Source organism: Scyliorhinus canicula, chromosome 6 (genome assembly GCF_902713615.1).
Source record: "Scyliorhinus canicula chromosome 6, sScyCan1.1, whole genome shotgun sequence".
In the NCBI taxonomy this organism is placed as follows: domain Eukaryota; kingdom Metazoa; phylum Chordata; class Chondrichthyes; order Carcharhiniformes; family Scyliorhinidae; genus Scyliorhinus; species Scyliorhinus canicula.
The window spans coordinates 12,576,710-12,588,414 of record NC_052151.1 but is presented as its reverse complement, the minus strand read 5'-3'; the positions used below and the strand labels follow the sequence as shown (position 1 = coordinate 12,588,414).

The window sequence follows — 11,705 nt, the reverse complement described above, 5'->3', positions numbered from 1 at the left end:
AACTGATGTAAATAATAAAAGGCGTGTGATGTGTCTGTATTTTCTTTTTGTTCTCATGTGGTCACGCTTACCTTTGTTCTGTGCAATATGAAAAATCCTTAATAAAAACATTTTTAAAAAAATGACACATGGTTACAAACATTAGGTTCGGTCTCTGACAGCAGCCAGGGAAAAAGGTAGAGTCAGGTCCACACAAGGGCCAAAGACAATGGTTTTGGTCTTTAGGATATTTAGTTGAAGGAAATTCTTGCTCTGTACTGGATGGCTGATAATTTGAAGGGACAAGGGAGGTGGTGTTTGAGGTAAAACTAGATAATAATCTTTTTTTTTTTACAAAGTTAGAGTACCCAATTAATATTTGCCAATTTAGTGTGGCCAATCCACCTTCTCTGCACATCTTTGGGTTGTGGGGACGAGACCCATGCAGACATGGGGAGAATGTGCAAACTCCACACGGACAGTGACCCAGAGCCCCAAGGTAATAATCTTTAACTTTATTGTCAAAAGTAGGCTGACATTGAGACTGCAATGAAGTTACTGTGAAAATCCCCTAGTCGCCACATTCTGACACCTGTTCGGGTACACTGAGGGAGAATTCAGAATGTCCAAATTACCCAACAGCACGTCGTTCGGGACTTGTGAGAGGAAACCGGAACACCCGGAGGAAGTCCACGCAGACACGGGGAGAACGTGCAGACTCCACATAGACAGTGACCCAAGCCAGGAATCGAACCTGAAACCCTGGAGCTGTGAAGCAATAGTGCTACCCACTGTGCCACCATGCAGCCCACTGTCAGTGTGCATGTGAAATCAGAGATATTTTCAGATACCACTTTGAGGCAGCATGTAAATGTGAATTAGGGAATCAAAATCATTTTTTGGGGGACACCAGAATTAATTGAGATTGTTGAGGAAGGCTATGGTGGCATCGGAAACAGTTCACAGGAGGTTCACCAGATTGATTCCAAAATTGAAGGGTTTGATGTGTGAAGAGATTGAACAGTTTGGGCTTCTACGCACTGGAGTTTAGAAGGATGGGAGGGGATCTGATTGAAGTATATAAAATAGTAAAAGGATTGATAAAGTAAACTTAGACCAAATATTCCCCTTTGTGGGGCATTTAAAACTGAGATGAGGCCCACTACTGCTCACAGAGGGTGGTGAATTTGTAGAATTCGCTGTCAAATACTGCGGTGGAGTCCGAATCATTAAATGGCTTCAAGAAGGAGATATATATATTTCTGATAAAAATGAATTAAAGGGATATGGGGAATAGGTTGGGAGGTGACTTTGAGACCAGGAAGAGATCAGCCTTGATTTGATTGAATGGCGGAGCAGGCTCGAAAGGCAGAATTGCCTATTTCTTTTCCTAATTCCCATGTTTCTGTGCAATTCTCTGGTTAAGACTGGATAGATACGTCAATCATCTTGCAACAATGACATTGACGTACTTTTATCTCAGAGTAGAAACTAGTTTTACACCAAGTTGTTACAAGATATGACTGATGTGTTCATTATTTAATATTGCAGCATATATACACATCCCCGTGGGGATAAATACTTGGAAAAAATTAATATTCATCAACAGAAAGTCACAAATCATTGACGCCTTATACAAGTGCCAATCCTCAATAGCACTGGGGGAGTTGAAGATGAAATCCGTCAATGATACTGTAATACAATTAGACATGATCTGTGATCAGGATCATGCTGCTACTTCTGCCAAAGCAAGTTGCTTCTCAAAGTGTCCTCAGCCCAGACTCAACTGGACCTGGAAAGTTCAGTCCATCTGTACTGCATCCAGTTCATTTAAAAATCGCCTGCATTTTGTCATCAACACTTTCAAGGCTTCAGACACCAACATTTCCGGGAGAAGAATGCCTGTCGACTCAACTGAAACTTTAATGATAACAAAGATTAGTGAACAGCAATTGTACTCCATCTTCAGCAAGTCTGACACAATTGTGTGTGCTTTAAAAAAAAAGACTATTCCTCTCCTCCTGAAGCCACTGGGGTCTTGGCCGAACTCTGGCTGCTTTTTTGCACCTTGCCCAATATATTGTGTGAGCTGATTCAGTTGTGCATTTGGGAAGAATGGGCCACCATAGTCCTTCACATCCAAACGCAGCAGATATAAACGTCTTCCGCGAGGGGTTCAGTATATCTCCCTAACTCTCCCTCCTCCTTAAAAACTACCTCTGACCAAGCTTTTGGTCACCTGCCTCTTTGTCTCAAGTGGCTTGGTAAAACACTCCAGTCAAGCAGCCGGAGACATTTTGTTAAAGACACATTGTTGACAACCAATAGGCGTAGGAACTCAACATGACTTTTCCCTTCCTTACCCAACAGGCCAAGACGAATACCACACTTCCAATTGACTTGGGCAGACCCCAGATCCTCTGTATTAGTTTAAGATTTTTCTGTCAGGGTCTGAATGTTGTAATCTGAGCGGCAGCCCTATTATCTGAAAGATGTCCAACAGCAACACGGTCCATCTTTAGCTGACCTTAGTTGACCATCTGGGGATGTCCAGATCCTTAGATAAGGAGGAAACCGCACACAATTTTGCCAGGTGTGGCCTCACGAAGGCCCTGTATAATTGCAGCAAGTTATCTCTGCTGCTGTACTCTAACCTCTCACTATGAAGGTCAACATGGGCGGCACGGTGGCGCAGTAGTTAGCGCTGCTCGCTGCCTACGGCACTGAGGACCTGGGTTCGATCCCAGCCCCGGGTCATTCTCTGTGTGGAGGTTGCACATTCTCCCAGTGTCTGCGTGGGTTTCACCCCCACAATCCAATCTTACAACACCAGGTTAAAGTCCAACAGGTTTGTTTCGAATCATTAGCTTTCGGATTAGAGACAAACCTGTTGGACTTTAACCTGGTGTTATAAATCTTCTTACTGTGATCACCCTAGTCCAACGCTGGCATCTCCACATCATAAAATCTTTGATAATGGATTCTAGAATTATCCCTCCTATTGATGTCAGGCTGACTGGTCTATAATTCCATTTTCTCTCGAACCCCTTTTAAATAGTCAGGTTAAATTAGCTACCCTCCAATCTATATCAAGAGTCAAGAGAATCCTGCAAAATGATCACCAATTTAACCACTATTTCTAGAGCCACCTCCTTCAGTACTCTGGGATGCAGACTATCAGCCCTGGGGATTTATCAGCCTCTAATCCCATCAATTTCACCAACACCATTTCTCCACTAATATTGATCTCCTTCAGTTCCGCCCTATCATTAAATCTTGCATTCCCCAACATCTCGAGTATCTTATTTGTGAAGACAAAACAAAAGTATGTATTTAAAATTTTTTTTTTTAGATTACCCAATTATTTTTTCCAATTAAGGGGCAATTTAGATTCATAGATAGAATAGAACAGTACAGCACAGAACAGGCCCTTCGGCCCTCAATGTTGTGCCGAGCAATGATCACCCTACTTAAACCCACGTAACCCGCATACCCATAACCCAACAATCCCCCCATTAACCTTACACTACGGGCAATTTAGCATGGCCAATCCACCTAACCCGCACATCTTTGGACTGTGGGAGGAAACCGGAGCACCCGGAGGAAACCCACGCACACACAGGGAGGACGTGCAGACTCCACACAGACAGTGACCCAGCCGGGAATCGAACCTGGGACCACTGGAGCTGTGAAGCATTGATGCTAACCACCATGCTACCGTGAGGCCCATTAGCGTGGCCAATCCACCTACTCTGCACATTTTTTTTTTTTTTTTTTAAAGAGTTTTTTTTTGTTGTTTTTTTTTTTTTTTAAATTTAGATTACCCAATTATTTTTTCCAATTAAGGGGCAATTTAACGTGGCCAATCCACCTACTCTGCACATTTTTGGGTTGTGGGGGCGAAACCCACGCAGGCACGGGGAGAATGTGCAAACTCCACACGGACAGTGACCCAGAGCCGGGATCGAACCTGGGACCTCAGCGCCGTGAGGCGGTTGTGCTAACCACTAGGCCACCGTGCTGCCCACTCTGCACATTTTTTGGGTTGTGGGGGTGAAACCCATGCAGACACAGGGAGAATGTGCAAACTCCACACGGACAGTGACCCAGAGCCAGGATCGAACCTGGGACCTCAGCGCCATGAGGCAGCTGTGCTAACCACTAGGCCACCGTGCTGCCCCAAGTATGTATTTATTTGCGCAGCCATTTCTTTGTCCCCCATTATAAATTCTCCTGTTTCGGACTGTAAGGGACCTACATTTGTCTTCAACCAACCAATAAATGTAGTCTCGGCCCATACATGCAATTCAACTGACCCCCTGCAGGATTCAGTAACATCAAGGTGATGGTGATGTGCAGAAGAGTGGAACTTATAAAATGTCACAGAATCCTACAGTGCAGAAGGACGACATATGGCCCTCTGAAAGAGCACCCTATCACGGCCCCATCCTGAAACCCCACCCAAACCCCACACATCTTTTGCACACTAATGGGCAATTTAGCATGGCCAATCCACATAACCTGCACATCTTTACACTGTGGGAGGAAACCGGAGCACCCGGAGGAAACCAAAAAACAATACAGCACATCAGTTTTAAACTTTTCCCAACGCACTTTAAACCCATTCCCCTAGTACTTGACTCTCCTATTCTAGGAAAGAGCATCTGACTACCCACTCTGTCCATGCCACTCATAATCTTGTAGAGCTCTATCAGGTCGCCTCTCAACCTCCATCATTCCAGTGAAAACAGACCGAGTTTATCGAACCTCTTCTCACAGTTAATGCCCTCCACACCAGGCAACATCCTAGTAAACCGCTTCTGTACCATCTCCAAAGCATCCACATCCTTCTGGTAAAATGAAAAATGAAATGAAAATTGCTTATTGTCACGAGTAGGCTTCAATGAAGTTACTGTGAAAAGCCCCTAGTCGCCACATTCCGGCGCCTGTACAGGGAGGCTGGTACGGGAATCGAACTGTGCTGCTGGCCTGCTTTAAAAGCCAGCGATTCAGCCCAGTGAGCTAAACCAGTCCCTTGGTGGAGTGGTGACCAGAATTGTACACTATATTCCAAATGAGGCCTAACTAAGGTCCTGTATAGCTGCAACATGACTTGCCAATTTTTATATTCAATACCCCGACCGATGAAGGTCAGCATGCCGTATGCCTTCGTGACCACCTTATCCACATGCGTTGCCACTTCCAGTGATCGGTGGACATATACACCCAGATCTCTCTGCCTGTCAATACTCGCAAGTTCTACCATTTATTGTGTCATTCCAACCGCATTGGACCTTCCAAAGTGTATTACCTCACACTTGTCCAGACTAAACTCCATCTGCCATTCCTCCGCCCAAGACTCCAACCAGTTCATATCCTGCTGTATCGTCTGACAATCCTCTTCACTATCCGCAACTCCACCAATTTTTATGTCATCTGTGAACTTACTAATCAGACCAGCTCCATTTTCTCCCAAATCATTTACATACACTACGAACAACAAAGCCCCCGAACTGATCCCTGTGGAACATCACTAGTCGCAACCTTCCATTGAGAAAAGTACCCTTCTACTGCTACCCTCAGTCTTCTGTGCCCAAGCCATTTCTGTAACTTGCCAGCTCTCCTCTGATCCCATCTGACTTCACCTTTTGTACCAGTCTACCATGAGGTACCTTGTCAAAGGCTTCACTGAAGTCCATGTATACAACATCATCTGCCTTTCCCTCATCTATCATCTTTGTCACTTCCTCGAAAAACTCGATCAAATTAATGAGGCACAACCTCCCCTTCACAAAACCATGCTATCCATCACTAATAAGTCCATTTGTTTCCAAATGTGATTAAATCCTATCTCAAAGAATCTTTTCCAATAATTTCCCACCCGCTGATGTAAGGCTCATAGGCCTAGAATTTCCTGGATTACCCCTGCTGCCCTTCTTAAACAATGGAACAACATTGGCTACTCTCCAGTCCTCTGGAACTTCACCTGTAGCCAATGAGGATACAAAGATTCTCTGTCAAGGCCCCAACAATTTCCTCACTTGCCTCCCTCAGTATTCTGGGGTAGATCCCAGCAGGCCCTGGGGACTTATCTACTTTAATGCTTTTTAAGATGCCCAACACCTCCTCTTATTAATATCAACATGACTCAGAACATCTACACACTCTACCCTATACTCCTCATCCACCAAGTCTTTCTCTTTGGTGAATACTGAGGCAAAGTATTCATTCAGTATCTCTCCCATTTCCTCTGGTTTCATACATAGATTACCTCCAATATCCTTGAATAGACCAACCCTTTCTCTGGCTAGCCTCTAGCTCTTTACATATGTATAAAACGCCGTAGGATTTTCCTTAATCCTGTTTGCCAACGACCTTTTATGACCCCTTTTAGCCTTCCTAACTCCTACCTTAAGTTCTTTCCTACTTGCTTTATATTCTTCAAGGACTTCATCTGTCCTAAGCCTTTTAGACCTTACGAATGCTTCCTTTTTCTTTTTGACAAGGTTCATAATATCCCTTCTTATCCAGGGTTCCCTATACTTGTCACCCTTATCTTTCGTCCTCACAGGTACATGCCGGTCCTGAATTCTAATCAACTGACATTTGAAAGCCTCCCACATGCCGGATGTCGATTTTCCCTCAAACAGCCTCGCCCAGTCAACACTCTCCAGATCCTGCCTAATGCTGTTGTGATTAGCCTTCTCCCAGTCTAACACCTTCACCTGAGGACCACTCTTGTCCTTTTCCAGAAGCAGCTTAAAACTTACAGAACTATGGTCATTGTTCCCGAAATGATCGCCTACTGGAACTTCGATCACCTGGCCGGGCTCATTCCCCAGCACCGGGTCTAATATGGCCCCTTCCCGTGTTGGGCTTGTGGTGATATGCATCACGGTAGATACACAAGGGGTTAATGTAAGTACACATAGACGAGATAGACACTAGAGGGAGCACCAGTGACATGACATACAGACACTCAACCAATAGGTCAGTAAGATAGGACATGACCAATGGGCATTCACGATACACACAGAGGTGACACTACCACAGGGGGGCATTACACCAACCCATATATAAAGGACACAGCACACATGATCTTCCTCTTTCCAGTGGAGACACTCAGTGAGTACAGACACAGGGTTGATTCAACATCACACCCACCACGTGGATTGTAGCAGACTAGTTTGTCAGTCTGAGTGGCTATAGAAGGATTAACAGTAGTGGCGAACCCGAGTAGGAGAATTGTAAATAGTTCAATAAACGTGTTGAAATTATCTCCATGTCTGAACCTTCCTTTGTCAGAGTGCACATCAAGGAAGCCGCTTATGCTACGCCAAGAGCATAAGAAGACAGGGCTATTTACATATTGTTTCAAGAAATCCTTCTGGATGCTCCTTACAAATTCTGCTCCATCCATGCCTCTAGCAGTAAGTGTGTTTTACTGCTAGAGTCATACATACATGTTTACAGCATGGAAACAGGCCCTTCGGCCCAGCTTGTCCATGCCGCCCAGTTTCTATCACGAAGCTAGTCCCAATTGCCCGCATTTGGCCCATATCCATTTATATCCATACTGCCCATGTAACTGTCAAACTGCTTCCTCAAGGAAAAAATTGTACCCACCTCTACCACTGCCTCTGGCAACCCGTTCCAGGTGCTCACCACCCTCTGTGAATAAATTTCCCCTCTGGTCTCTTTTGTATCTGTCCTGTCTCACCGTAAACCTATGCCCTCTAGTTCTAGACTCCTCTACCTTTGGGGAAAGATGTTGGCTATCTACCTTATCTGTGCTCCTCTATTTTATAGCAGGGAGATTGTGAAAACTTCACACAGACAGTCACCGAAGGCTAGAATTTAACCCAGGTCCCTGACACTGTGAGGCAGCAGTGAAAATGAAATGAAAATCACTTGTCACAAGTAGGCTTCAAATGAAGTTACTGTGAAAAGCCCTTAGTCTCCACATTCCGGCGCCTGTTCGGGGAGGCTGGTACGGGAATTGAACCGTGCTGCTGGCCTGCCTTGGTCGGCTTTCAAAGCCAGCGATTTAGCCCTGTGCTAACCACTATGCCAACACGCAGCCCCAAAATAAAACAAAAATCAAACACGCCATCTGGAATCATCTTTAACTGCAAACTGATCAATCAATATGCCCAAAAGAACGCATTTTGTCATGCTAATCCATCCACAGCCTTCACTTACAGATGTAGTGATCGCGAACTCTGCCAAGTCGGACTAAATTCTTAAGGTCATCATGGCGGAATATCTCACGACTGCAGGTGTCCAAGCGGGAATTCACAACTGTTGCAAATTTTCTCCCTATAAGAAAAGGAACAATTGACCATCATGTCAATGTTATCATGGAAACAATCAATCCAGTATACCAGTCCAATACCAGAGTCCAGCAAGTTCAGGTTGGCTACTTCAACATTTTCACCCGATGCCAGTGTTCTGTATTTACATTGTGTACCTTGTGTTGCCCTATTATGCATTTTCTTTTCTTTTCATGTACTTACATGATCTGTTGAGCTGCTTGCAGAAAAATACTTTTCACTGTACCTCGGTACACGTGCCAATAAACAAATCCAATCCAATCTATTATGTGCAAATTGAGTGTGACAGATGGAAACCTGCATCAATATGGTGCTGATAAATCTGGATTTCCCAGACTGTCCTTTGGAGGTACGCCACTTGTCCCTGTGCAAGGATGCCAGACAGCATGTTTGGTGAGGACAGGATTTCACTTGTGCAGAGTAATACTCTGCAAAATGAATGAACTGAGCCACTGTCTGCCTGAATCTCAGACATTACAATGAATTGACAGTACAGAAATAGACCATTCAACCTACCATGTCTGTGCTGAGACTTTCTTTTTTTAAATTTTAGAGCACCCAATAATTTTGTTTTCAATTAAGGGACAATTTAGCATGGCCAACCCACCTACCCTGCACATCTTTGGGTTGTGGGGGTGAGACCCACGCAGATACGGGGAGAATGTGCAAACTCCACACGGACAGTGACCTGGCAAACTATCCCACTTAAAGCTCTAAAGTACTGGAGTCCACTGCAGGTCACACTGATTCAATGCTGCAACACTGAAGGAGGCCATTTAGCTCATGTCTATGCTGATTCTTTGGAAGAGTTGCTATCCAATTAGTCCATTCCCCTGCTCCTTTCCAATAGCCCTGTAAATTTCCCCTTTTCTAATGTTTGTCCTTTTTGAAGATTACTATTAAATCTGGTTCCACCGGCTTTTCAGGCTGTGTATTCCAAATCATTGTTGCTGATTATTTTAAACCTTGTGTTGTCTTGTTACCAACTCTTCTGCCAGTGGCAACAGCTTCTCCTTATTTACTCAATCATTATTTTGAATATTTGTTTCAATCTTCCCATAACCGTCTCATGTCTGAAGTGCTCAAGAAACCATCTTACAATTACAGCTTTCATAGGGAACAGAACAGACTAACCGTTCGCTGTCTGAACCTCAATGACACCAGGAGAGAAACAGCGTTTTAGTTTGTCTGCCAGCTCCCCTTCCACAGGACTGAGCAGAGTTATATCAGGAAGAAGTCGGTAACTTGCCGTAGCAACAGGAGAAAACTTGGCGTGGTCTTTACCTGAGGGGAGTACAAAAGAAAGTATATAGCACATTACACGTCACGGACAGAAGTTTCTCCCGAATTCCTTGTTAGATTTATTTATGGCCATCATATATTTATGGACATAGTTGTGGAGTCCACAAAAAGTGAAAATGTTTTCTCCAAGTAACTCTATCAAACCCTTTCATAATTTAAAAAATCTTGATTGGGTCCCCTCTTGGTCTTTCCTTTTCTAAAAATCCCAGCTTGGTCAGTCAGGGTTGGTAATCTTCTCATAGAATCATATCATATAATCCCTACAGTGCAGGAGGCCATTCAGCCCATTGAGTCTGCACCGACCCTCTGAAGGAGCACCTTACCAAGGACCACTTCCCGCCTTATTCACATACCCCACCTAACCTATTATATAATCTTTATAATGTTTATTGTCACAAGTAGGCTTACACTAACACTCCAATGAAGTTACTGTGAAAATCCCCTAGTCGCCACATTCCGGCACCTGTTCGGGTCACAGAGGGGAGAATTCAGAATGTCCAAATTACCTAACAGCACGTCTTTCAGGACTTGTGGGAGGAAACCGGAGCACCCGGATGAAACCCACGCAGACACGAGGAGAATGTGCAAACTCCACACAGACAGTCACCCAAGGCTGTAATTGAACCCAGGCCCCTGGAGCTGTGAGGAAGCTATGCTAACCACTATGCTGTTTCTGTTGCTTGGCTATGCTTTATTCCGCATAACGTCATAGACATTTACAGTGTGAAAGGAGGCCATGTCATCCATTATGTCCATATCAGCCGCCAGCAGCAGCACAGCCTGATCCTGCATTAACCGTTGGTCCATAATATTGTAGATTACAGCATTTGAACAGCATACAAGATACTTTTTAATTGTTGAGAATGAAAAGAGAAGTTTCTCGTCTTGCATTCAACAAGTAAGATTCACAACAATACAGATCTGGTCACCGTAAGACTCATTATATCTGGTCTCCCCGAGGGTCTGAGGCCTCTGCAGTGGTGTCATTAGCCACGACCTGAGGGGATATCCTAAGGAGGCATCCTTGTAGCCTGGGGTGTCCCTCGAAGATTACAGGGATCTGCGACTGGCCAAGGATGACGTTATCATGAACGCTCTATGGAAAACAAGTGCCAGGGACCCGGGTTCAATCCTGGCCTTGGGTGTGTGGAGTTTGCACTTTCTCCCAATGTCTGTGTGGGTTTCCTCTGGGTGCTCTGGTTTTCTCCCACTGTCCAAAGATGTGCAGGGTAGGCGGATTGGCCACACTAAATTGCCCCTTAATTGGAAAAAATGAATTGGGTACTCTAAACTTATTCTACAAAGATGTGTAAATTAGGTTAAGGGGTTATTGGGGTAGGGCGGGGGATTGGGCTTGGGTAGCGTGATCTTTCAGAGGGTCGGTACAGACATGATGGGCCGAATAGCCTCCTTCTGCACTGATTCTAAGAATATCAAATGGGACAACCATCGCTTGGTTCATTTCCTATGGCAATGCAATGACCAATCACAGTCAACCTGCCTGGTTTGAATTAAAACAAAAGCTTGGCAATTAACTGTTCCCTGGTGCATTCACCACAACAATGCCTCTAATCAGATCCCACTTGACAACAAATCAGCGCCCTCTTTTCATGCAGTACGTATTATTGCTCCGGTTGAGATTTGGTGCTCTTGAGAATCTGTCCTGAAGAGAGAAAGATGAATAGGGTTTGTTTCTTTTGTTTTTTTATATAAATTTTTTTTTCCAATTAAGGGGCAATTTAGGGTGGTCAATCACCTAGCCTACACATCTTTGGGTTGTGGGGGTGAGAGCCACGCTGGGATCGAACCTGGGTCCTCGACGCCGTGAGACTGCACCACCGTGCTGCCCCAAGATGAAATGTTTGGACAGAATGTCTCGCTTTTTCTTAAAAAATTGATACTCAAGTTCTGTAGAACCAAATGACTATCCTTCCTATTGTTTCCCTTAACTAGGATCCATAAAATCTGGGCCTGGGTACGGAGCACTTTCAAAGATATTAAACCCCTTAATACTTCCTGTCTCACCATGTTAATTTAATCTAATATTTCACACTCTGCCTCCCTAATTGCAATGTCTGTACCTTCCCTCTC

At 44.4% G+C, this 11,705-nt stretch overlaps 1 protein-coding gene across 1 annotated transcript in view; it reads right to left on the bottom strand.

Annotated features, from left to right (window-relative positions):
* Nucleotides 1–1,486: 1,486 nt before the first annotated feature.
* Nucleotides 1,487–11,705, bottom strand: part of polr1c (RNA polymerase I and III subunit C) — a 35,336-nt gene continuing 25,117 nt past the window's right edge. The window contains exons 7-9 of the mRNA XM_038798957.1: nucleotides 9,447–9,596; nucleotides 8,182–8,298; nucleotides 1,487–1,899 (exon numbers count right to left, since the gene is read on the bottom strand). Coding sequence (XP_038654885.1) covers nucleotides 1,781–1,899; nucleotides 8,182–8,298; nucleotides 9,447–9,596 — 386 coding nt within the window. The 3' untranslated portion in view covers nucleotides 1,487–1,780. The remainder of the gene's footprint in view (nucleotides 1,900–8,181; nucleotides 8,299–9,446; nucleotides 9,597–11,705) is intronic.